This window comes from Penicillium riverlandense (genome assembly GCF_028828495.1).
Source record: "Penicillium riverlandense strain IBT 135883 chromosome Unknown utg000007l_segment0_segment0, whole genome shotgun sequence".
Lineage (NCBI taxonomy): Eukaryota > Fungi > Ascomycota > Eurotiomycetes > Eurotiales > Aspergillaceae > Penicillium > Penicillium riverlandense.
The window spans coordinates 2,929,573-2,951,930 of record NW_026643198.1 but is presented as its reverse complement, the minus strand read 5'-3'; the positions used below and the strand labels follow the sequence as shown (position 1 = coordinate 2,951,930).

The 22,358-nt window shown below is 50.8% G+C and overlaps 10 protein-coding genes across 10 annotated transcripts; 5 read left to right on the top strand and 5 right to left on the bottom strand.

Annotated features, from left to right (window-relative positions):
- Positions 1 to 139: 139 nt before the first annotated feature.
- Positions 140 to 1,104, top strand: N7474_008776 (SMP-30/gluconolactonase/LRE family protein; the record flags this gene model as incomplete). The annotated part of the gene is made up of 2 exons (XM_057200186.1): positions 140 to 445; positions 493 to 1,104. The coding sequence occupies 2 exons, from the start codon at positions 140 to 142 to the stop codon at positions 1,102 to 1,104; spliced, it is 918 nt and encodes a 305-aa protein (XP_057050887.1).
- Positions 1,105 to 1,191: 87 nt separating this feature from the next.
- On the bottom strand, positions 1,192 to 2,181 carry N7474_008775 (uncharacterized protein; the record flags this gene model as incomplete). The annotated part of the gene is made up of 1 exon (XM_057200185.1): positions 1,192 to 2,181. The coding sequence occupies one exon, from the start codon at positions 2,179 to 2,181 to the stop codon at positions 1,192 to 1,194; it is 990 nt and encodes a 329-aa protein (XP_057050886.1).
- Positions 2,182 to 2,383: 202 nt separating this feature from the next.
- On the bottom strand, positions 2,384 to 4,335 carry N7474_008774 (fungal specific transcription factor domain-containing protein; the record flags this gene model as incomplete). Its single annotated transcript, XM_057200184.1, has 5 exons — positions 2,384 to 3,043; positions 3,112 to 3,172; positions 3,222 to 4,109; positions 4,167 to 4,205; positions 4,253 to 4,335. The coding sequence occupies 5 exons, from the start codon at positions 4,333 to 4,335 to the stop codon at positions 2,384 to 2,386; spliced, it is 1,731 nt and encodes a 576-aa protein (XP_057050885.1).
- Positions 4,336 to 4,679: 344 nt separating this feature from the next.
- On the top strand, positions 4,680 to 5,552 carry N7474_008773 (uncharacterized protein; the record flags this gene model as incomplete). Its single annotated transcript, XM_057200183.1, has 1 exon — positions 4,680 to 5,552. One exon carries the CDS (start codon positions 4,680 to 4,682, stop codon positions 5,550 to 5,552), a length of 873 nt encoding a protein of 290 aa, XP_057050884.1.
- A 401-nt stretch (positions 5,553 to 5,953) lies between these two features.
- On the top strand, positions 5,954 to 7,563 carry N7474_008772 (uncharacterized protein; the record flags this gene model as incomplete). The annotated part of the gene is made up of 2 exons (XM_057200182.1): positions 5,954 to 6,352; positions 6,403 to 7,563. 2 exons carry the CDS (start codon positions 5,954 to 5,956, stop codon positions 7,561 to 7,563), a joined length of 1,560 nt encoding a protein of 519 aa, XP_057050883.1.
- Positions 7,564 to 7,910: 347 nt separating this feature from the next.
- Positions 7,911 to 10,367, top strand: N7474_008771 (fungal specific transcription factor domain-containing protein; the record flags this gene model as incomplete). Its single annotated transcript, XM_057200181.1, has 5 exons — positions 7,911 to 7,972; positions 8,051 to 8,341; positions 8,392 to 8,544; positions 8,608 to 8,927; positions 9,013 to 10,367. The coding sequence occupies 5 exons, from the start codon at positions 7,911 to 7,913 to the stop codon at positions 10,365 to 10,367; spliced, it is 2,181 nt and encodes a 726-aa protein (XP_057050882.1).
- A 61-nt stretch (positions 10,368 to 10,428) lies between these two features.
- N7474_008770 (HpcH/HpaI aldolase family protein) lies at positions 10,429 to 11,259 on the bottom strand (the record flags this gene model as incomplete). Its single annotated transcript, XM_057200180.1, has 1 exon — positions 10,429 to 11,259. The coding sequence occupies one exon, from the start codon at positions 11,257 to 11,259 to the stop codon at positions 10,429 to 10,431; it is 831 nt and encodes a 276-aa protein (XP_057050881.1).
- Positions 11,260 to 12,022: 763 nt separating this feature from the next.
- Positions 12,023 to 12,754, bottom strand: N7474_008769 (flavin reductase family protein; the record flags this gene model as incomplete). Its single annotated transcript, XM_057200179.1, has 2 exons — positions 12,023 to 12,652; positions 12,701 to 12,754. 2 exons carry the CDS (start codon positions 12,752 to 12,754, stop codon positions 12,023 to 12,025), a joined length of 684 nt encoding a protein of 227 aa, XP_057050880.1.
- A 2,762-nt stretch (positions 12,755 to 15,516) lies between these two features.
- N7474_008768 (RFX family transcription factor) lies at positions 15,517 to 18,296 on the bottom strand (the record flags this gene model as incomplete). The annotated part of the gene is made up of 2 exons (XM_057200178.1): positions 15,517 to 17,479; positions 17,533 to 18,296. The coding sequence occupies 2 exons, from the start codon at positions 18,294 to 18,296 to the stop codon at positions 15,517 to 15,519; spliced, it is 2,727 nt and encodes a 908-aa protein (XP_057050879.1).
- Positions 18,297 to 19,335: 1,039 nt separating this feature from the next.
- On the top strand, positions 19,336 to 22,264 carry pldA (uncharacterized protein; the record flags this gene model as incomplete). The annotated part of the gene is made up of 8 exons (XM_057200177.1): positions 19,336 to 19,396; positions 19,465 to 19,853; positions 19,918 to 20,070; positions 20,121 to 20,742; positions 20,794 to 21,054; positions 21,103 to 21,563; positions 21,634 to 22,185; positions 22,250 to 22,264. The coding sequence occupies 8 exons, from the start codon at positions 19,336 to 19,338 to the stop codon at positions 22,262 to 22,264; spliced, it is 2,514 nt and encodes an 837-aa protein (XP_057050878.1).
- Between the last annotated feature and the right edge of the window lie 94 nt (positions 22,265 to 22,358).

The following is a 22,358-nucleotide window of genomic DNA, read 5'->3' as shown; positions in this document are numbered from 1 at the left end:
CGGAACTTAAGCCGGTCGTCGGAATATATCCGTTGGCGTTGGGGTCCACGCACTTTAGATTTAAAGGCTGATAGTCTCGGCACGAAGGTTATGCGTATTATGGAATTCCATTACACCTGATTTTCGAGCCCTGCGAGTTATGAATTTCTATCCCAGTCCGCCAGTCATACAAGCCGAGATCCTTGTCCGCATCCCGGATTTTTTACGATGCACCGGGCAACCCACAGACTGGAAAGGTGGATCGGCACTCCCGGCATCGGATATCTTCCTAGAGGGTCCGACATACATGGATAATGGGGACCTCTACGTGACTGATATTCCATACGGTCGGATATTGAAGATTGATTCGCAGAATCAAGTGACGGAATGTGTGCGGTATGATGGTGAACCCAATGGGATCGCTGTTAGAGACGATGGGTGCATGTTGGTCGCCGACTATAAGCAGGTATGCGGTTACTCTCAAGCATCAGCTACATCCACTGACAACTCCAGGGTTTGCTTCTATTTGATCCTTCAGAAGGAAAAATATCGCCCTTCTTGACTCGCCGAAACCTCGAACGCTTCAAAGGCCCGAATGATCTGGTGATTTCGTCCAAGAATGAAGTCTATTTCACCGATCAAGGCCAGACAGGCATGACAGACCCAACAGGTCGTGTTTATCGGCTTTCTCCGGACGGACGGCTCGACTGTCTCGTGGAAAATGGCGTCTCACCCAACGGAATTGTTCTATCCCCAGACGAACGGTTTCTATACGTGGCCATGACTCGGTCCAACGCCGTGTGGAGACTTCCCCTCAATGTGGATGGAAGCACGACAAAAGCAGGATGTTTCTTTCAATCCTTTGGCTGTGCCGGTCCTGATGGGCTAGCTGTTGATGAAGAGGGTTCATTATTCATTTGTCATCCTAGTCTTGGGTCAGTTTTTGTCGTTGATGCGGATGGGGTTCCGAAGGCGAGGATCGTTACTGCGGCCGGAGGTGGGAAGAACTTGACAAATTGTACCTTTGGGGGCGAGGATGGGAAGACTATCTTTATTACTGATAGTATTCAGGGGAATGTGCAAGTTGTGAGGTGGCATTGTCGGGGTGCCGTGAGAGCTAAATAGAGGGCATACAAGTTTTAGTTGGTATCGAGTTTCGAAAAGCCTTTTGAATTAAAGAATGAGTTGGATTTCAAATCAGAATTGTGTTATCTATTTGCACTTGCGAAGAGACATGAGATATTCATACAAGTTGTTGACCGCAGCCATGGCACTGGCGGTTTGTGCCTGTCGTGTTGCGGCTCCAATATGGGGCGTGCTGACGACATTCAGATTCTCCCACAGCGGCCCATATTTCTCCATACTTGGCGGTTCCTGCTCGTGACAGTCTAATCCAGCTCCCCAAAGATGACCTTCAGCAAGGGCCTTTGTCAGATCGGCCTCATTGACGATGCCACCTCTTGCCGCGTTGATCAAAATTGCATTCGGCTTCATCGATTGAATCTCCTTGTAGGAAATCAGATCGCGTGTTTCATTTGTCAAAGGGACATGAATTGAGAGTACGTCGGCATTCTTGATGACTTCCTGGACATCTTGAACTCTCTGGTGTTGAATGTGAGGCCATGCATTTTCCGGCATGAAGACATCGAAGGCGATGACCTTGGCATCGAAAGCGCCGCGGAAGATCTCCGCAACTGTGCGACCGATGTTGCCCATGCCGATGATACCGAGAGTCTTCTTGTGAAGAGTCAAGCCATTGCAAGTCTCCTTGGGAACTGGCTTGGTCATCTGACGAGTCGTGATGGATCGAATATCTCGGGCAACCGTCATGGTAAGGGCCAGTACTAGCTCGGCGACGTCTCGTGCGTTCGCGCCAGGTGTGTTGCAGATCTTGATTCCCCGCTTAGCACAAGCAACTTGATCGATCTTGTCGATGCCGACACCGTGCTTGCCGATGGCAATCAAGTTAGGGCAACTTGCAATGTCATCTGCGGTTAGGTATGACCCTCGAATCAAAAGTGCCGAGGCGTTTTGACGCCACTCGGAGAACCCCTTGTCCCCGTAATGAAACACATTGAAGAGGGTCTTTGCGTGGGCGAGGGCTTCTTCATTCCAGGCATCAAGGATATAGACGGTGGGTTTGGACAGAGCGCCAACGTTTGATTGGGGTTGATCGCCGTTGTCAATTACTCCCGGGGCCATGATGCAGAACTAAAGGCGGCAAGGTGTTCAAATCTGTATGGTAATACCGGATAGATGATGCGCGGGGTCCTCTTGAAATATACTTACATCACGCAGAAGCAGCATTCCATGCATCGGACTTCCGCCGTTGGCGGCCCCTCCGATGGATGTCCGATGGAGCCTAACGGTTACCCCACTATGTGGAGTTGACCATGAGAGGGTTTCATCGCAGGCTTTCGGCTATGAGATCCCGAATACCATCCGGAATCATCTGAGGAAGTTCGTGGATGATCGGGTCGAATTTCGGATTGCCCGAGACGGAGTCGGAGAGAGCCCAAAGCACACGGCGGAAGACCCTGAGGCCGACAAATCTCTCTCCCACCGTGGTCAACAGAGCTGTGCACTTATTTAAAATGCTTGCATCTGCAAACGTTGGCGAGGATCTCCCAGCCAGACAAACAATGACCACACCTGCCGCGAAGATGTCATATGCGTCCACAAATCCTCCTGTGAATTCACCGCAGTCGGAGCGTTGATATTCATTCTCAATATATTCCGCGCAAGTCGTCACAATATCCCTTTCTATGGTCTGAGAGCTGTGAATCATACTTGGCTCAACATTTGCGGAACCATTCGACTTCAGAATCTCGACAATAGCCCGACTTGACAGTTGCATCACTACTCCTTGGGTAAATTTCGAGGCGGATGCATCTGACTTGATGCTGCGGACAGAGTCTCTCCAGTAGCACATATTGCTGTAATGGAAGAGGACGCTATCTAATGCTCCATCACGGATTCCAGACATGAGCCGGGCATGCGCGATGGACTGACTTGCTAAGCCATTTTTCTTATGGGGCAAGTCACTCATATACTCCTCAGGGCCCTGATTGCGAATACAATAAGCATTTGATTTGAGGAATCACGATATGCAAGCAATGTTAGGGAACTTACTTGCACGGTAATGTCGTCATCTTCGATATTGAATGGCCGGTCCATTATCGTGCTTATTGTCCTATGTTATGATTAACACGGATTCATCATGCAACCACCGGCAAACTTACCGATCAACAGTGTAGAGACTCCAAAATATATTGCGCCGCATCAAGAGCGTGTGAGGGGGCATGTTGACGGTTGTATCTGGATCCTTGTGGAATCTAAAAGCAATTGCCTTCTTCATAGCCAGTCCAACAAGATGCCATGTTGAGCCGCCCTGTGGACTCTGCATGGAGTAAAGAGCCAGGGACAACATGCAGTGTAAGATCTCCACCCTGTTACCAGAGCTCATAATCCCTGGGAGAAGCTTTGTTGCTTTTCGGTGGAGACCACCAGCAAGCCCCTGGAGGCTTCCCGATTCTGGTGAAAGCAAGACGCCAGTGGCCACAGACATGCAAACAACGAATACCTTCGCAGCAGAGTTCAAAGTGTGATTGTCTACTGAACCATCGGAGTCCGTGAAGAATGCATCAAAATCCGCCCATAACTCCTTCGAGTCGATATGAACCAGTTGAGACCCCACCGTTTCAAGAAAGTTGGTAAGAAAAGGCACAGCCAACTGCCTTCGAAGACCAACACCCAGGTCGCCCATCGCGGCAATCTTCTGCCCATAAGGATCGATGCTCGACTGCGATGGATTTGCGCCAGACAAGACCAACGCAGCTCGAACCATCCGACCCATCCCGAGGTCCTCCGAGAAAGCACTTGTTTCATCTCGTGGCTCTGCCATTGCACTGCGTGACAAGAATCCGATCTCCCCCATCGCAGCTTGAACAGTACTCTCGGAAGCATCTCTTCGAGAGGGTCCCAACTCTTGCTGGACAATTAGGCTGCGGCGCGATGCAGGGCGAGGCGAGTGCGGTGGTTCAGCTGGAGCATTCCTTGGGCGAGATGCTCGCTGACGTTGTAGTTGGTCATTGAGATCATCACGTTTTCTCTTCAAAGTGTTGACATAGCTGATAGAGGTCAAAAAAGGTATTCATCATAGTCGATAGGAGGGTAGAAAGATTCACCTGGGGATGGTTGCATGAGACAGGTTGCCACCGCCATTGCTGATTGGTTCAATGGCGAATTTCCGGGGAGTGCAGTGTGCACTGACTTCGACACATGCTGTACATGCAGGTAGAACTCTGTCGCACTGTTTTCGTAAGCTGCGCGGCCCACTAGACCAGAACCTATCATGGAGAACACGGTTTGGACGAAGGAGGATGCCGAACCTTTTGCTTTCGTTTCCAGCATCTCTCACATGCTTGACCCCGTTGTTTCAAGGTTGAGCTATGTGTGCCCGGACTGGCTGGGCTACTTTGCCCCATGTTGGGGGTGTCGCAGCACTGCTGGTTGAGGTGTTGTGGACGGGAAGTCGGAGGTGTCAGCGGGAAATGTCCGGTTCCTTCGTTGGGCCGAGATCGGCTTCTTTCCGCTTACCAACATTGAACGCGACCTTCTCGCCTCGGCCTGAATATAATCACAAATAGCCAGATGCATACGAGCCGAACAGACTTCAGAAATTATCACCATTCTTCATCATGGAGCCCAATGTGGAGGGCATGTGGGACACCCACATTCACTGTCTTGACCCGGCCCTCTACCCATTCAAATCCACACGCTCCTATACGCCCGCCCCAGCGCCCTTGGAAGCTTTGATCCAACAAAGTCGAGCGACTCGGCTAGTCTTAGTTCAAGCATCTATCGAAAATGGGCCGTCCGGGTTGCTTAGCCACCTTGGCCGCATTCGAGCCGATTACCCACACATACTCGCTCGGGGCATCATATGCATGGATGAGAATTGGGGAAAGTTGACCAATGAGGATTTTGATCATTTACACGGTATGGGTGTAAGATGGTGTCGCATCCATGCCTTCTTTGGCGGAAGCGCAACCGATGCTCCCCGTATACAGGAACAGATTCGTCTCTTCGCTCAGTCATACCCATTCAAGCAATGGGGCTGGGGTCTCTCCGCACAGCTTCCTCTAAAAACCTGGGCCTCCTTGAAAGATTTCATCCTTTATGACCCGGAAGTGTCAGGCCTTCGCATTATGGCAGACCATGTTGCCTGTGCCTCACCGACTGATATTGGGGGTTCGAACCTCGATAACTTTGTACAGCTGCTCCAAGCCGGCAGGGTCATTGTCAAAGTTTCTGCATTATACCGCAGGTGCGGAAAGGATATAACCCAGATGAAACCAATCATTCAACGCTTTGCCGAAAGCGCATCCTTCGCACTGATATGGGGCAGTGATTGGCCTCATGTAGATGCCACCAACCGAGATGCGAACCCCCAAGCGGCACCCAAACTGGCAGACCCCAATAAAGAGCTAGTACTTTTGCAGAGCTGGTTGTCAAGTGGTCAATTCCAAAAAATGCTGGTTGACAACCCAGAGCGCCTGTTCGGATCTTGACTGGAGAGTGCTTTCGGCAGTGGGAAAGCGAGCTCTGTTAGCTGTATTTACCCTCTAGTTTAGCATGATCTACTGCCATTAATATCAACAAAAAGCTATTACTCATGATTAAGACCTTTTACTGTGACGGGGCTCGTGTTGTCTAGCTGGGTGAAATTAGCGGAGTGTCGGAAGTTCAGGGGGTCGCCACGACTTCGGGGATTTTCCGACAAGCCAAGGTTCCCCGAAATCTGGGGAAAGGAAAAGATTTTCAGTCCACGGACCATGCCACACCCCCTATAGTGCGTTGAGCTGGGGTAAAGATAAATCTCGCATAAATATCGTGGCCTGGCATACAAGATGTGCCACAGACAAGTGAATACCTCTGATCTCTCACATCTTTCTGTTTCTCCCCGGCCAAAATGACCACCTCGACTTGCCTTTCAGAGACATCCTTTAATGGCAATGAGACCTTAGGGAAAGATCAAAAAGACAACTGGGTGGAACAAACACAGAATGCAGACCTGTCTGATGTGGTTGCCATCTATCGCTCATATGATCCCGAGTTTCGTGCAAACACTGAGCGCCAGTTGCGACGCAAGATTGACACGCGGATACTCCCTCTCGTTGTCTTGATCTATCTCTTTAATTATTTGGATCGAAACTCGATCACACAGGCTCGTCTGTATGGACTCCAGGAGGATACTGGCCTCAAGGGGGCAGAGTACCAGACAGCCATTTCGATCTTCTCGGCCGGATACATCATCATGCAACTGCCTTCTACAATTATGATGACAAAATTCCGTCCTTCCATCTATCTTGTAAGAAATGCCCGAGCGTGTAGTTTTGCAGCCACTGACCTTGATTCTAGCCGACTTGTATCATTCTGTGGGCATTCGTTAGCGGATGCACTGCCGCAACATTCAACACATCTGGCATTTTGATGGCTCGCTTCTTCCTCGGATTTATTGAAGCACCATTCTTCCCTGGCGCAGTCTACTTCCTAAGCTGCTGGTACACAAAGCGTGAGATTGGTGTCAGAATGGCTCTATTGATCTGCGGTATTCTGCTCTCAAATTGCTTTGCTGGGCTGATCTCAGCTGGTATTCTGTCAGGGATGGGAGGAGTTGCAGGCCTAGCCGCTTGGAGGTGGCTCTTCATCCTTGAGGGACTTGCTACCATTGTGCTAGGCTGCATCGCTTTCTTCGTCCTTCCAGATTTTCCGGGAACTACAAAGTGGCTCACCGAGAACGAGCGAGTCGTGGCTCAGGCCCGTCTTGCTATTGACGCCGGTAATGACACCCTTCTCGATGCCGAGGAAGTATCTATACTGCGCGGTATCGTGTGGGCAGTGAAAGACATCCGCACCTGGATCTTCGCCTGTTTGCAAATGTCCACGACGGCGTCCATCTCATACTCTCACTTCTTCCCTACTCTGATCGAGCAACTTGGTTTCAAGAATAACACTGTTGTTCTATTGCTAACCTCTCCGCCCTATTTCGTGGCATTTTGCTGGGCGCTGGCGTGGGCATGGGTGGCAGACAGAAAGCAGATTCGTTCGGTGCCTTCGGGGGTGTCTCAGCTCACTGCCATGGTTGCAACCATTCTGTTGATCGCAGTTACGGATCGGCTTTGGGTCCGTTATGCCTTCACCGTATTCCTGTGCTGTGGTACCTTCGGGGTGTATTCTACGACATACGCATGGCTGTCCTCTACTCTGACGCAGCCGCCAATCAAGCGAGCTGTGGCCATTGGACTCGCAAACACATGCGCAAACTGTGCTTCTCTGTTTGCGAATTATTTCTGGTTGGATAAGTATGAGCCCGCATATCAACAGTCGTGGGGCTGTTTGTTGGCTTTCCAGGCACTGGGAATGTCTTGCATTCTGACACTTCGGTTCATACTTCAGCGCTCTAACAAGAAGTTTGAGACTCTGGCTGCTGAAACCGACTTGAATGATCCCAGCGCCATGGCAAATTTGAATGAGGATGAAAGAAATGCTGTGCAGAACAACTTCAGATATCTTGTCTAGTGGAAACAATTGGATTAGGTCAGGATATCGAAATGAACCATACAAAGCAAGATGTAGTAGGCCCGCAACTCACAATCTACTCTTAAGTTCTATGTCTACACAATTTCCAAGTTTGTAATTGACCTTGGAGGAGTCGGTAAATCCCCGCTGAAGGTGACTTCCGGTGATGTTTGTTCAGTTTGACGCGGTTCGGAGAGCAGCCGAGAGTCGTGACACCACTTTCCCCCGCCACCTCTTCCCCGAACACTCTGTGGTTTCACATCCCACACCAGTCTTGTTCAGATGAAGAAGAAGCCGTAACATGGAGGCAAATGAACTCGATGAGGGCACTTCTCACTTGATAGAAGATGATACCAATCGCCTTCCTCGGCTACCAGCATGTCGCTTTTGTCACACAAGAAAAACCAAGGTTCGTGACTAGCAGGCGAATCTCTGGAGATCGAAGCTAAATTGAGACTTAGTGCGATAATCTTCGACCAAAATGCAGCCTATGTGTCAAACATGGGCAAGAATGCATGACCTTGACAGTGGACGACAATGAGTCGCTCACTAGACAGTATGAAGTTTCCCTCAGAGGACCCGCCACCACTACTAATACGAACAAAATCATCAGATACATTGACGATCTTGAACAAGAAGTTAAGTCCTTTGAGGAGAAACTAGCGACCATAAATCAAAACGAGCCCGTCTCCAGAGCGTCCCCAGCGCCTGTAGGCCCGTCTAACTTGCAGGACCACCGGGAGCATTCCCCAAATTTTATTGAGGGGGGTGGGATAAGGTTGGTAGGCCCACATTCTGAAAATTGAGCTTTCCTGACACAAGACACAGTTTTATGCGTTATCTGGTTGCGGACTCGGAATGGCATGAACATGATCCGAGTCTACTACAAAACCTGTCCAAATGCTCAGGACCAACCGAAGCAGGAGTCAAGCCTGCTCCTCTTCCACCTCCAGACAAGGCGCGGTTGATTTTTGATAAGTAGTACGTCAACCACCAACATATGATTAAGATACAATACCCAAAAATGTTTACTGACCATAATAGTTTGAACGGATCTCATGTCCAGAACCCTTTTCTCCTTCGGCGCGACATTCAGAGTACCTATAGCAGAGTGTTTTTATCTACTTCTGAAAACCAACAGCCTGGATTTCCTGAACAACATGCAAGCCATGATCTTTTCCGAGCTTTCATGATTCTTGCTATTGGATCGGTTCTCCCTTATCGCAACGGTGAATTTGAGCATCATCCATATGGTTACTATCTATCTGCATTGAAATTTTTCGATGATAAGTTCCTCTCCGGAGGACTTGCCTCCATTCAAGATCTCCTGCTCATCGGCCGTTTTGCAATATACCATCACATCGGTGAGACCTTGTCCATCCCAAGCTAGATGTATTCAATCTCCCGGATATATTGCTCACTGATAGCTAATATTTGATCGATGGACAGGAACCTCTATCTGGGAGGTTACTCGGCTGGGTATGCGCATGTGTATAGAACAAGGTCTACAAAAATCAACCCTCCTTAGCCGCAAGATTGGGCTTTTAGAAGAGCAACTTCAACGACGCGTCTTCTGGGAATGCTATATGATCGATCGATATAGCTCAATCACATTGGTCCGTCCGTTTGCCATCGGGGACAAATACATTCACACTGGATTTCCGGTGGATGCGAATGATGAGGAAATCGAAGCCGCGGAGGCCTCCGGTGCCTTTCCTGACCTGGACTCTTTCGGTTCCACATATTCTCTCACCTCGGTTTCTACGAGAACCACCGAGATGTCTGTCTTCTTTGCTTGTCTAAGACTCCGACAAATTACTTCCCAAATTCATCGTGAATTTGGTGACAGAGCAATTCGTCGGGATGGGCAAAATGACGATACAGCGAGAGGGGTCATCTACTCTAGTCTGGACAAGCTGCTGAAGGAACTACAACAGTGGCGTTCCTCCACACCGGTATTCCATAACCCACAAAATCTCTATCAGATGCAGGAGTGGTATGACCTCCTTTTTCTGAGGGAACGACTGTTACTGGTCAGAAAAGCGATTGATATTGTCCCAAAGCGAGACAACATTCCACCAAGAGATCTTTTGTCTCTGTGCCTTGAGTGCGCATTCGGGGCCATCACATGCTTCTATCGACTTTTTGAACTGAGGAAGATCACGTTCACTCGAAGTTACTTTCAAATGCTCTTTACTGCCGGCCTCTCCGTGATGTTCTGCTTGTCAGTCGTGAGGGACTTTGATCAATTAACCATTCGCAATGGTACCGACGCAGTGATCATGGGCGAGAACTCTCTGAAGAAAATGAGCAAGGAGCTGCCCGACGCAAAGCGCTATGTTGCCGTCTACGAAGCTCTGCGGCGGTATGTTGTTCGCAAATACAGTCGCCAGTTGCAAGTCGAGTCTCTGAGAAATGCTCATCCTACGCTGGAGGCGAACCACGAATTACCTCAATCTGCTGCACCAGCACTGATGCTTGACCCGAAAACATGCAATGGCCAATACGATGGTCGAACCCTCTTGGAAGACACTGGAGTGCTGGCTGCTGGTGCGAACTTATCTCCAAGCCATCATGCTCAATCTTCGCTTCATGCCCCATGCACCGAACCTGCATTCACCTCTGACACCATCGTTGGAATGCAAGGAGACGCAAGCATATCCAAAGATTCCGTACTTTCCTGGGATATATTCGAAGATGACGCGTTATGGAATATGGAAGCTGGTTTGAACGAGTATGCCTACGGAGACCCTCCACTGAATTTGCTGGATAATTCATTTGATTGGCACCACATGCTAGGATAGTAGAGTTTTACATGTACATATAACTGGCATTGAGAAGAAGAATAATACACAAATTTAACAGCTATGCCTTCTGCTTTTGCACCCTTTGGTTGATCTCATCATAGTTCTGGACAATTTGCTTGAATGCCTTCTGCAAGATCGCCCCGTCCTGGCCACTCAGAGACCAGGTTGCGCCCAAATTGAACCACCGCTCCAGGAGATCCAGGCGACCGCCAATGCCACCGACTCCAATCGGCTTGCCGAACTTCTTTCCGGCATTGATAATCTTTGCCACAGAGTTCAGGTACAGGGGATCATCATACTTCCCCGGGATCCCCAAGTCCGTAGTAAGATCGTTTGAGCCGATCAAAACTCCATCCACACCGTCAATTGCGAAGATCTCCTCTGCTAGATCTACAGCACCAGGAGTCTCGATCATTGGAATTAGCATTGTCTGTGCATTCAATGCCTCATTCTGCTTCAAGGTGGGGATATGTTGGAAGTTGAAGGCAGGCTGGTTGTTCGTGCAGCCGCGGGCGCCAATGGGCGCATACTTCGCGTGATGAACAATGTCCCGGACTTCTTGAACAGACTCGATGTGAGGAATCACGACTGCCGCAGCGCCGGCGTCGAGAATGCGACTGATATGCCAGTGAGACTTGGATGGAGATCGGACAACGGGGGCAACGCCGACGTAGTTGCAGGCCAAAATAAGCTGCGACACCTCGCGTAAACTGAAGGCAGAGTGCTCCATGTCAATGAAGATTCCGTGGAAACCGGCCATCTTAGCCATCATTGCAACCTCATTGCCGATAGCATACTTGATTGTCACAATTGGGGTGACTTGTCCGTTGAGAATGCGAGTCTGGAAGGGATTCGGAACGACGAATTCTTTTTCTCCGATTGAACCCATTGTGAATGTTTTTGTAGAGATGAAAAAGAACTCAAAAGGCAAGGTGGTTGCTGTGAATGTATGGAATTGAAGACTTTTGGTTATAAATTCAGTGATTATTTTATATGATGATACACTTCGACTGATGCTGGCGGAAAATGTCCGACGTGGATGGTAAACATCCGATCGGCTTGGAGGTGCCCGTAAATCTGCCGAGACACACACTGGAACTAATCCGTGCACGTTTTTTCTTGGTTCAAGCGGGTTCATAAGGATCAACATGATGAAGGAACTTAGAGAAGCATGGATGTTTCTTGCGTGGTGAGACTAGGTACGCGACCGTGCTTCTACACTGATGCTTGTTGCGTTCTTGGGCAACCGATTGACACAGATGCAGAGTGTCGTGCACGTCTTCTCTAGTAACCTTGTGAAATACGTTAGTTACATTGCTAGTCATAAATAATTAATCAGAGTTGGCATCTTCTATACGAAGAAACTGACGGGGACGATACGCGCATAGCATGATTCGACACAACTTTTTAATTCCACCCTATGGGTCCCATCCTTTAGTTTCATCCTGTCGGTTCTTTCCTAAGCGAAGGCCGATGATTGAGATACGTAGATCATGTTTGAGCAGGATTCAACAGGTACGATGGCCGGTCAAAACGCTTCGTTCAGCCTGTGTACAAGTGGGTCTACCACACTACCCTCCTTCGCTCTGAAACCATGGGTTCGGCACCCTCCTTGATTCAATACCTTTTGTAAACACAATTTATAATCTCTCCTATAAAGACCGGAGTTCAGCCTCGCGATTGCGCTTTGCACTTCCCTCTAACCCGTATAGGACATCCTCGGACATGCCAGGGATCACCATGTCAAAGGTCTCCGTGACCACGGTGTACTGATAGTATCCACACCGCGCGATTGGCTTAGTCTTTTTGATATCCAGAATTCCATCTGTCAATACCTCGTCCTTGATATGCACGGCAGTCACCCGGCCGATCACAACGTCCACGGTGCCCATCGGCGGATTTCCCGGCAGCCGCACGGTGGAATGATATTCACACTCAAATTTGACCGGCGACTCCTGCACCATCGGGACGTCCATCAGGGTCGCAGGTTCCTTGGTCACCTTGGCACGCTCAAACTCATCTACTCCGTAGGGTACTTGCTCGGCCGAGATGTTGACGGCCTCGCGGAGGTCCCAGGTCGCTAGATTCCAGACGAAGCGCCCGGTCTGCTCGGCGTTGACCACCGTGTCCTTGCGTGTGCCGTTGACCGTCTGATTAGACGAGAACATCACGTACGGCGGGTCGAACGTGAGATTGTTAAATTGGGAGTAGGGTGCCAGGTTGGCTTGGCCCTCCTTGTTCTTGGTGGAGATCCATCCAATCGGGCGCGGCACCACGCATGCCTACAACCTATTTAGCTGCAGGTCTCCAGACCAGGAACGTCAATTCACCTTGAATGGATCGTGAGGGAGATTGTGCTCCGTTACTCCTGGTCGATAGAACATGACGTATTTGTGCTTGTCCTGTCCTTATGGAGGGGACTGTCCCTCTTATTTATGCTCCCCGCAGCCGACGCATTTGCCGACGCCATTTCAAGCGGCACTTGCGACGAACGAGCCCACTAGCCGGCAACTATTCCGCTAACATCATCAACAGGCGATGCCGACAGTGGAGGCTGAGTGAAATTGATGAATAAATTCGAACTAGGCCACTCGCGCTCTACAGCCCACTAGCCGGCAACTATTCCGCTAACATCATCAACAGGCGATGCCGACAGTGGAGGCTGAGTGAAATTGATGAATAAATTCGAACTAGGCCACTCGCGCTCTACAGCAAAATCTTCACATACAAGCTCTATAACAAAATAAAATTAAGTAAATACGAAGCATTCTGTGACCCCCGCCTGATTGTTACCAGGCTCCCTCCACCCACCGCCTAACCCTTCACTGTGTTGTGGCCTGCGCCCCCGGCGGGACGCGCACGAGTGGCCCTTGTGGAAAACAAGCGTGCACCCGTTGTCTAGCCTTGCTCAGACATCTTAACCATCAGGCCATTTGTGGTGGGGTTATCAAGGGAAATTTTGGGAACTGAATGAGTTATTACCCATCATCTCACTTACTTTTCATGCATACCTCATGCATTGACCACCACTCGGTACCTCGGAGCCTCGGGGCTCGCTGTCCTCGGCCGCGTCCGAATTGTGCGGCATCCCGAGAACTCTGTAGAGGAATCGGCTATTCGCTCTATTTCTGTCATTTATCCGAGATAGCCGTGCCGAAGTTACTCAGCGTGATATACAAGCTGGATGGATCGCGTCGTCAAGGAGCTGCCATCCAGATCTACAAGTCCAGTACATGCAATACTGCTATTCAAAGCAGATTTTTGGATCACATGGTCTCCCGCACTGCCGATGTCATGCTTAAAGAGCGACGGAAACTTGTTCTTGTGGCGCGGTAAACACGCTGAGCGATATTCATTTGCGTAACATGTTGGAAGTGAGCCGTGCTGGTGCGATTATCTTTCCACCTGTGCCGGCGTACTATATTCGGACTGCATGAGTGAACGATTTGGTTGACCAGAGTGTGGGGCGTATGCTGGACTTGTGATTTGGACATTGGGAATTTGAGAGATGGTGGGTTGGCAGAGCGGAGAGCGATAAGGGTCCGTGTCGGATTGATTTGGTTTTGCATCTTTCTTTGCGTCTGGTTGGTGTCATTGTTATTCCCTTCGACAGGTGCATCATCATCGCAGAGACGGGATAGACTATGCAGGCCGCATTTGCCTGTTGGTGCGGTCTCAGGCGGTATTATTGCATTAGCTATAGAGTATTAAATCATATTGGGAATTCAATCTTCAAAAGACACAAGACTTTGATCGGTTGAGGTAGTTGTACGTATGTATCCCCAGGTTGCATCTGGCCCGTTCTATGACCTTCTCTCACTCGTTTTGCCAGCACATCAGAATACTTGGCCTTGATTGACTCATTCCGCAACCTCATCATCACATGTGGCACCTTTTTCTTGGGAATCCATGGTATCTCCGTCCCATTTTCAGAGCATCGAGGATGGTCTGTCAGCAGTGCAACGCAGTCCCCATTCGCTATAATAGCCGTAACATTCAGCTCGACAATCTTGTCCCGCAATGGGGCGTAAATTTCATTGACAACGTCAGCGTATTGGCCCTGAGGCAGGTCCTTGGGGAAAATTAACGTTTGGGATGCCGGCACTAGGACGATTCTTCGAACTTGGAAGTTCATGCCCAGATTGTAAAAATCTATAGCTCTTTGCAGACTGGCTGTTTGCTCATTACCCAAGGCCAATTTGACCAAGACAGGTGGGTTGGTATAGTCGAACCTCAACCGTGCGTAATCTATTGCGTGTATTACACTTTACTTGCAAAAGCTTTTGACATGGGACCAGTTCAAAACCGTGTCTTCGGTTGGATTGGTTTGTATACGCCTCTTGCTATGCGGCGGCCTTCCGCAGCAGACCGATCATCTTCAGAGCCTTGTGCTTCCTTCCTACTATAGCTGCACCGCACCACCTTGCCGCGGGTCAGAATGCGTTTTCTTGTACTGCTTGAAATTCCTGAGTGTGTTATTGAAGTCTGGGGGGCATGTCCAGAACACTCACAATGGCTGAGGTGGAATCATTCAACCCTCCGGGGCAGTCTGATGGAAAGAGCAGCGAGTGATGCAAACATTACTTCCAAGTGTCTCAGGACTCTTTCTCTACACTACCTTTCTAAAGCGGCTAGCTACAACCTGAAGAGCAAGCGACAAGCTGGAGGATAAATCCGGTACGTATAGTAGGACAAGGCTATATACAAGGAAAGGCAGAGCGACACGCCCTGAAGCAATCAAACAGTACAACAGAATCGTTCGATCAAAGAGACAAGGAGGAAGGGGAAGCAAGGAAACCAAGAGTATTCTCGCCATGCCAATTAAATGCGGTATGTAGGTTGAGTGTTGAGAAGAAACAGTGATTCAATGACAGGTCAAGAGAGGATCTCAAACACGCGAGTCCGGTTCTCATGGCTCATCTCGTCGTGCACAGAACAAAAACAAAAACACAGACAACGCCGGACCTGGTCCAAAATCCCGGCGACCAACCACCTCGCACCTATACAGAACAAAAGAACACCGTGCCAGCAGAAAAAAGAAGCCAATCCGGCAGAAAAACATGTAGGATATTTTTTCCAACTCCAAGAACCATGAGCAGACCCAAGTAATCAATATTCATACTCCCAATCACACTAGACTTGAGCTTTAGATGACGACCACGTCACCCTCAGCGTCCGCTGGGTCCGAGGCCATCATGTCTCCGTATTTACCGACGGCCATCAGGATGGGGTCATCTTCCAAGTCGATGGCACTATCGTCGTTGTTAGGTGGCTGAAAACCCTGCTCCGTGAGAGAGAAGCGCTTCTCATTGGCCGCATTATTCGCACCGGAGTCTTCAGTTGATCGACGTCCCACGGTTCTGTCCTGCGCGCCGTTTGGGCCAGACTGCGAATTAGTACTTGGCGGGGGCTGCGAGTCCCTGGGTGCCTCGGATGTCATGAATAAGTCCTTTTGCTCGGGGGAGAAACTCTGTTGGGCGTGAAAGTTGCCCAACCCAGTCTGCTCCGGACCGAAGGTTGCGTTTTGTAAAGATCCAGGACTGTTTCGCATGAAGCCACCCTTTTCCGCTTGCCAAAGCATCATCTCATGGAAGAACACCTTGGTCATCCACCAGGCGCTGAAGCTGGCCGCACCGCCTAGGGTCAATCGATGAAGAACGCTGTCCCACAGAGCATCCACCTTTTCAATAATGCACTGTGTCTGGTGATGGCTGAAGATTGCAGGCAGGTTTAAGATAAACGACACCCATTTATCCGGGAAGTTGTATTCGTCCCCCGCAGCGCTTTCCACGGGGAACTTGTGGGCAGCCAAGTCTTCTTCCAGATCAGGTTTGTGGAAAAAGGGCAAGCCTGCTGAGGTATCCGGATCACTCAAAGGAGTGAGCAGGGCCCGCAGATCGTGCTTCAGAATCTGCTCGGTTGCTCGCTCAGCGCAAGTCGGAATGTTGGCCTTGGTGAGCATATCCTTAGGGTCAACAAGCGTCTTGAAGTCGAACCACATTTGGTTCCGGTTGTCTGGGTGGCAAAGCCAGGCCGCGGCGGCATTAGCAGCCTGGTTCACGTCCAGCATATGCTTGAGAAGATTGCAAAATATGTGTGCCGGGATCAATCGCGCTAGCGAGACGTGTAATGGTTGTGTCTTGAAAGTGTCGGCAATGTGGCCGCAAAGTCGCTGTGAAATAGAGCCAAAAGCATCAAGGACCACCTTCGGGACTACCTGGGTCGTGAGGGGTGCAACAAAGGCAATCATCTTCTGGTACATCAACCAGTCACACTCCTTAATCCAGGGTGCGAGATTTGGGTGTGTTAGTAACTTCTGGACCGGGACGGTCAAAGTGCCATGAAATGCGGAGAAATATTTTAGAAGGTTGCGCTCCTTGCAGTACCGGAAGCTGTCGATCACCGAAATGCAGTGTGACCGATAGAGGGCTGCAAGGGCGGCAGCCACCTTCAAATCTGTATTTGCAGGCAAGTACCCTTGAATGTCAGGGAGTTGCAGAGAGTCGTTTTCAACCGAGGAAGGGATTTCGTCTGTCGGGAATTGAAGCATCTGATGGATCATTTTTCCGGCCTGCTGCGCCACATTGTCGCCGGTGATGGTGGCATCCGAACCAGACGAAGGGTGAGACGGACAGTTACAGCCCGCAGTAGAGGCATTGGCAGAAAGTCGTGGTGCAAAAGATGTCGTAGGTGAAGGGAACACGGCGGTGTCCGTAGTGGGCTGGGGAATGCTCACGCTAAAACGGCCGTCAGCGTGGGCACGCTCGTCGGAATGAGTGTCATCGTACCTCCCAACGCGCATCGCGCTAGCTGGTCTGCTCTCTGGAAGGCCAGCAGGCATGTTCGGATTCGGAGCGGCCTGAGGATTGAATGGCGAAGGCTTCTGCTGCTTTTCCTCAATTACCGACAGATCCACGTAGTGATACTTGGATTCGCCCCGAACACCAAGACGTCGAGTCTGGACATTTGGGAAGATAATTCGAACCAGTTTGCCAAACGATGCGGGATTCAGGACCGAGACTCGCTCTGTCCCGCATCGCTCTGCGTAACAGCAGTACACCCGATCACGCCGCACAGAGCTGGTGCTTTTCCGGCAGTTCTCTCGCAACCTATTGCCTGAGGTCAGATCTAGTAGATAAAATAAAGATGTGGGTTTCCTCACCAGATCATGGCAAAAACCTGCTTCACCTTTTCAGCCTTGCCACCACCACCTTCGTGCTTCATGACTTCGGTTGCCATCTGCTTCATGGTGTATCCTTCGTATTGGCGAAGCAACTTCCGTAACTCGTTGTCGTTCGCAAGGGTCGAGCTGGAGCCTCTCTTCTTCTTTGGGCCCGCTTCTGAGGTCTCGTGGTCGTCCAAAACATGATCCGGCAGATGGTTCTCCACACCACTGTCATACATTGATGGGTATTGCGAAACATTGGGCAGACCGTTGGGCATATCGGGAGGTAAACTGTGGCCGTGCATTGCATGGTGTGAAAAATCATCCGGGCGGTTGATCACGTCTTGCATGGTATGGTCGAGCGGAGCGCCATTGGACTGATGCGACAGGTGGTGTCCGAAGCGCATGATGATGTCTTCCGGGTTGTTCCCAAAGACATGTTGTCCCCCTGGAACCTGGGAGGACATGAACTGAGGAAAGTCGCCGATGTGCTGGTCCTGGGTTTGTTGGGTGGTGCTGGAATGAATACTCGCTGTAGAGCCTCTAGAACGAGGACGTCGACTGTTTCTAGAGAGGACTGTCTCTGAACGCGCTCGCAGAGCATCGGCTGTGCCCGGTCGACTCTGTGGAGCCATCTGGGTTGTTTGCGACACCGCGCTTCCTTGCGAAGGGGCTCGGACTGAGGGAGGGAATGGGGTGTTAGCAATGAGATGCGACGCGCAGATAAGCGGGAAGGCAGTCTCACCAAGTTCGTGAGGCATTATGTAGTCGGGCTAGAGGTGGTGTGGTTGTCGAGAAGCCCGTAACCAGGGAGGTGGTCTGTCGTGTTTGGGCTGGTGTTGATGACCATTCGAATTTGGCGACGTGTGAAGGGGGAATGGGAAAGAAAAGAACGAATTAAAAAAAGAGAAATTCACCAGACTCAATGCAGCCTACAACGGGTTTGCCGAACGACCAATGCTGAAGTCGCCGCCGCGTTGGGAAGTCGAGATGGGATGATGGGATGGACGATGATAAACAGCGTGTTGTCCGAGCGACTCAATGTTTTGGTGCGGGTCATGTGACTGCATTCCGAGCAAAACAAACACGGATCACGTGACATTGATTGCCCTGAGTTCGTGGCATGAAAAACTCCGCGATTGCATACTACTGAAAATTTATTGATGCTGCAACAAAACAAGACAACAGAACTGTCCACAGAAAAAAAAAACCAAATGACAAGAGTGGGATTCGAACCCACGCCCCCTTGCGGAGATCAGGACCTTAACCTGACGCCTTGGACCAACTCGGCCATCTTGCCGGGATGATTATTGGGCTTCCAATAAGAGCTACTCCTTGTAATATGGTATTTCCTGCTTCGATAATTGTCAATTGCTTTGTTTCAACTCAGGCAAGTTGATGTCTGAATGCCAAGGATCTTTGGGTTCTGCATCGGCGAAAATAGTTACTAAATTAAATCCACACCGTACGTTCAGGATTGTATGCCACCGCTCGGGCATTGCCTCCTCACAATTACCGGAATCCGCGGCGGCCAAGAGACTAACTCGTCGGGCATTGCTGCCGAGTGGTTCAACTTGTTTCAGTTGACTAACAGACGCCAGTAACCACGGATCTGAGTCAGTGGGGCATCTCCACACAACCTAGCTAGAATAATACAGATCGGCAGGGATTCGTCTTCGCCAATTTTGTTTGTAAGGCAGTAGGGCTGCGTGATGTCACCGGTTAGGGGATCGATCAACACCTAAATTAATTAGTCCCCTCATCTCTTTCCTTCATTCACTCATTGTACATACATAAACCATGCACAAGCTCAAGAGCAAGGTTGACCACGAGGTCGACCACCTAGAAGAGGCCTTCCGAGGTCGGAATTCCCCGTCTCCAGGGCCCCCGTCCCCTACCCCTCTATGCTAGGCACTGACCCTCAATTAGGATCGCACCTCCACCACGCCAAAGCCGAGGCGTCACACCTGAAAAACAAGGTTGGGAAGTTCTTCAACATCGTCAACCGCAACCACCGCCACGACGAGGAACACGAGCAGGAGACGGATCGTAAAAGATCTGAGATCGCCGACTCGCACCGCTTCAAGTCATTTGCGCCTATCCGCGAGGGCAACCGCATTAAGTGGTACGTCGATGGGGTAGACTACCTCTGGGCCGTCTCCGAGGCCCTGGAAAAGGCGACCGAGACCATCTATATTGAAGATTGGTGGCTCTCCCCGGAACTCTTCCTGCGTCGGCCGCCTGTCAACCACCAGAAATGGCGTTTGGATCACATTCTGAAGCGTCGCGCTGAGGCCGGCGTCAAAATTTATGTCATTGTATATAAAGAGGTTGCTATTCTCGTCCGGGTGATAGATATATATATTCTGACTCTCTCCACAGGTCGGTCAAGCCCTGACGTGTAATTCCGCCCACACCAAGCATGCATTGCAAAGCCTTTGCCCAGAGGGAACACCTGGACACGGCAATATCCGAGTGTTGCGCCATCCGGACCACAATGTTTTTGAGAATGCAGCCGACATGACACTCTACTGGGTAAATATCCCGCTACAGGTCATAATTTCCCTAGATTAACAGACAGACAGGCTCACCACGAGAAATTCATTGTCATTGACTATAACCTGGCCTTCATCGGAGGCATTGACCTCTGCTTCGGACGGTGGGATGCCAACCAGCACCCACTGGCAGACGTCCACCCAGCCGGCCTGCGGGACGACATCTTCCCCGGACAGGACTTCAACAACAACCGGATCATGGACTTCCAGAGTGTTGAAGACTGGCAGAGCAATGAGCTGAGCAAGGTTGACTTTGGCCGCATGCCGTGGCACGACGTGGCCATGGGACTGGTAGGTGACTGTGTTTATGACATTGCGGAACACTTCGTCCTGCGGTGGAACTTCATCAAGCGGGACAAGTACAAGCGCGGCCATGATGTCGACTGGCTTCTGATGGAGGGCCGCACCGGCGACAATGAAGATATCATTGCCGTGCAACGACCCAAGTATCCTTGCGGCGAGTACATCCAGCACCCGCTCACGCCTCTGTCGACCAAGGCCCGGGGAAAGCAGGGTACTGTGCGTGCTCAGATTGTGCGCAGCAGTGATGATTGGAGCAGCGGTATTCTCAATGAGCATAGTATTCAGAATGCCTACTGCGAGACCATCCGCAATGCCCAGCACTTTGTTTACATTGAGAACCAGTTCTTCAGTATGTGGATCTTTTTTTCTTGCCTTCTTGGGACATACTGACCTTGCGCAGTCACCGCCACGGGTGAGCAGCAACGGCCTATCTTCAACACTATCGGCCGGGCCATCGTCGAAGCCTGTGTTCGTGCCGGCAAAGAAGGCCGCAAGTTCCGGGTCGTCATTGTCATTCCCGCCATCCCCGGCTTTGCGGGTGACCTGCGGGACTCTGCGGCGACGGGCACACGAGCGATCATGGACTACCAGTACAAATCGATCTGCCGCGGCGAAAACTCGATTTACGGGCAGATTGAGAAGGAAGGAATCGACCCAAAGCGTACGTCTTTTCTGCATCATCCCCTCACAATCAACTAACAATCGTCAGAACACATCTTCGTGTTCGCCCTGCGCGCGTACGACCGTATCAACAAGACTCCTGCGCTCCAAGAGCTGGAAAAGAAAGCCGGCGTCAACTACCAAGATATCCAGCGCGGTATCGCCGAGTCGATGATGAGCGAGAGCGTGCATCCGTCCGTCGGTAACGAGGGCGACATGAACGAGAAGAGCTACGACTTTGACAAAAGCCAAAAGGAGGAGAAAGTGCAGAAGCTCGAGAAGTTCGAGGAGCAGGTGGAGCAGGGCCGGGTGGAACAAGGCGATGCCAGTCGGGACTCGGTGGCACATGTGACCATGCTGAATGGAGGCAAGATGGTCGACGAGCCCTGGGAGGGTGATCCCGAAGCCGAGAAGGCCAACTTCGTCCAGGAGGAGCTGTACGTGCACGGCAAGGTGTGTATCGTGGATGACCGGACTGTCATCTGCGGTAGTGCCAACATCAACGACCGCGTAAGTTTTCCCTTGTTTATTTTTTTCCCCTTGTTCTTTGACCCTGATCACAAAACTGATACCGGCGCAGTCCCAACTCGGCTCCCACGATAGCGAACTCGCCATCGTCATGGAAGACCAAGACTTCATCGACAGCACAATGGACGGCCAGCCCTACCGCGCGGCCCGGCTTGCAGCCACGCTCCGCCGCCAGCTCTGGCGCGAGCATCTAGGCCTCCTCCCAGCACAAGACTACGACGCCAGCAACTCCGCGAACGCGCGGTCTCCCGATGTATGCCTAAACGAGATCCTCGAAGGGGCCGAGAACGACTTCGTGACGGACCCGCTGAGCGATTCGGTGTGGGATACCTGGACAAACCAAGCCACCACCAACACAGACATGTACAGACTGCTCTTCCGCGCCGATCCCGACGATAACATCAAGACCTTCGAGGACTACGATCGGTTCCGCGGCGCACGTGGGTCACACAAGGAGGGCCATCTGTTCGATCCGTACATGCCTGTCCAGGACGTGCGCGAGAAGCTCGATCGCATTAAGGGCCATCTTGTTTGGTTGCCGCTGCAGTTCCTTCAGGATGCAGAGATGGCGGAGCCTGGGTTGGCAGTGAACCAGATCACGGAGGTGAGTGCAGTTGTGAGGGGACGATGACTTTCGAGGCTTTTGCTGATAATGGGTGGTTGTACAGAGTATCTACACGTAATTGGCACATGCGGCGCAGCACATCCGGATGGTATCCGAAAGACGAACGGGGTCTCCTCGCGGCATTTCCATTTTTTGGTTCTTGGTGTGTACAC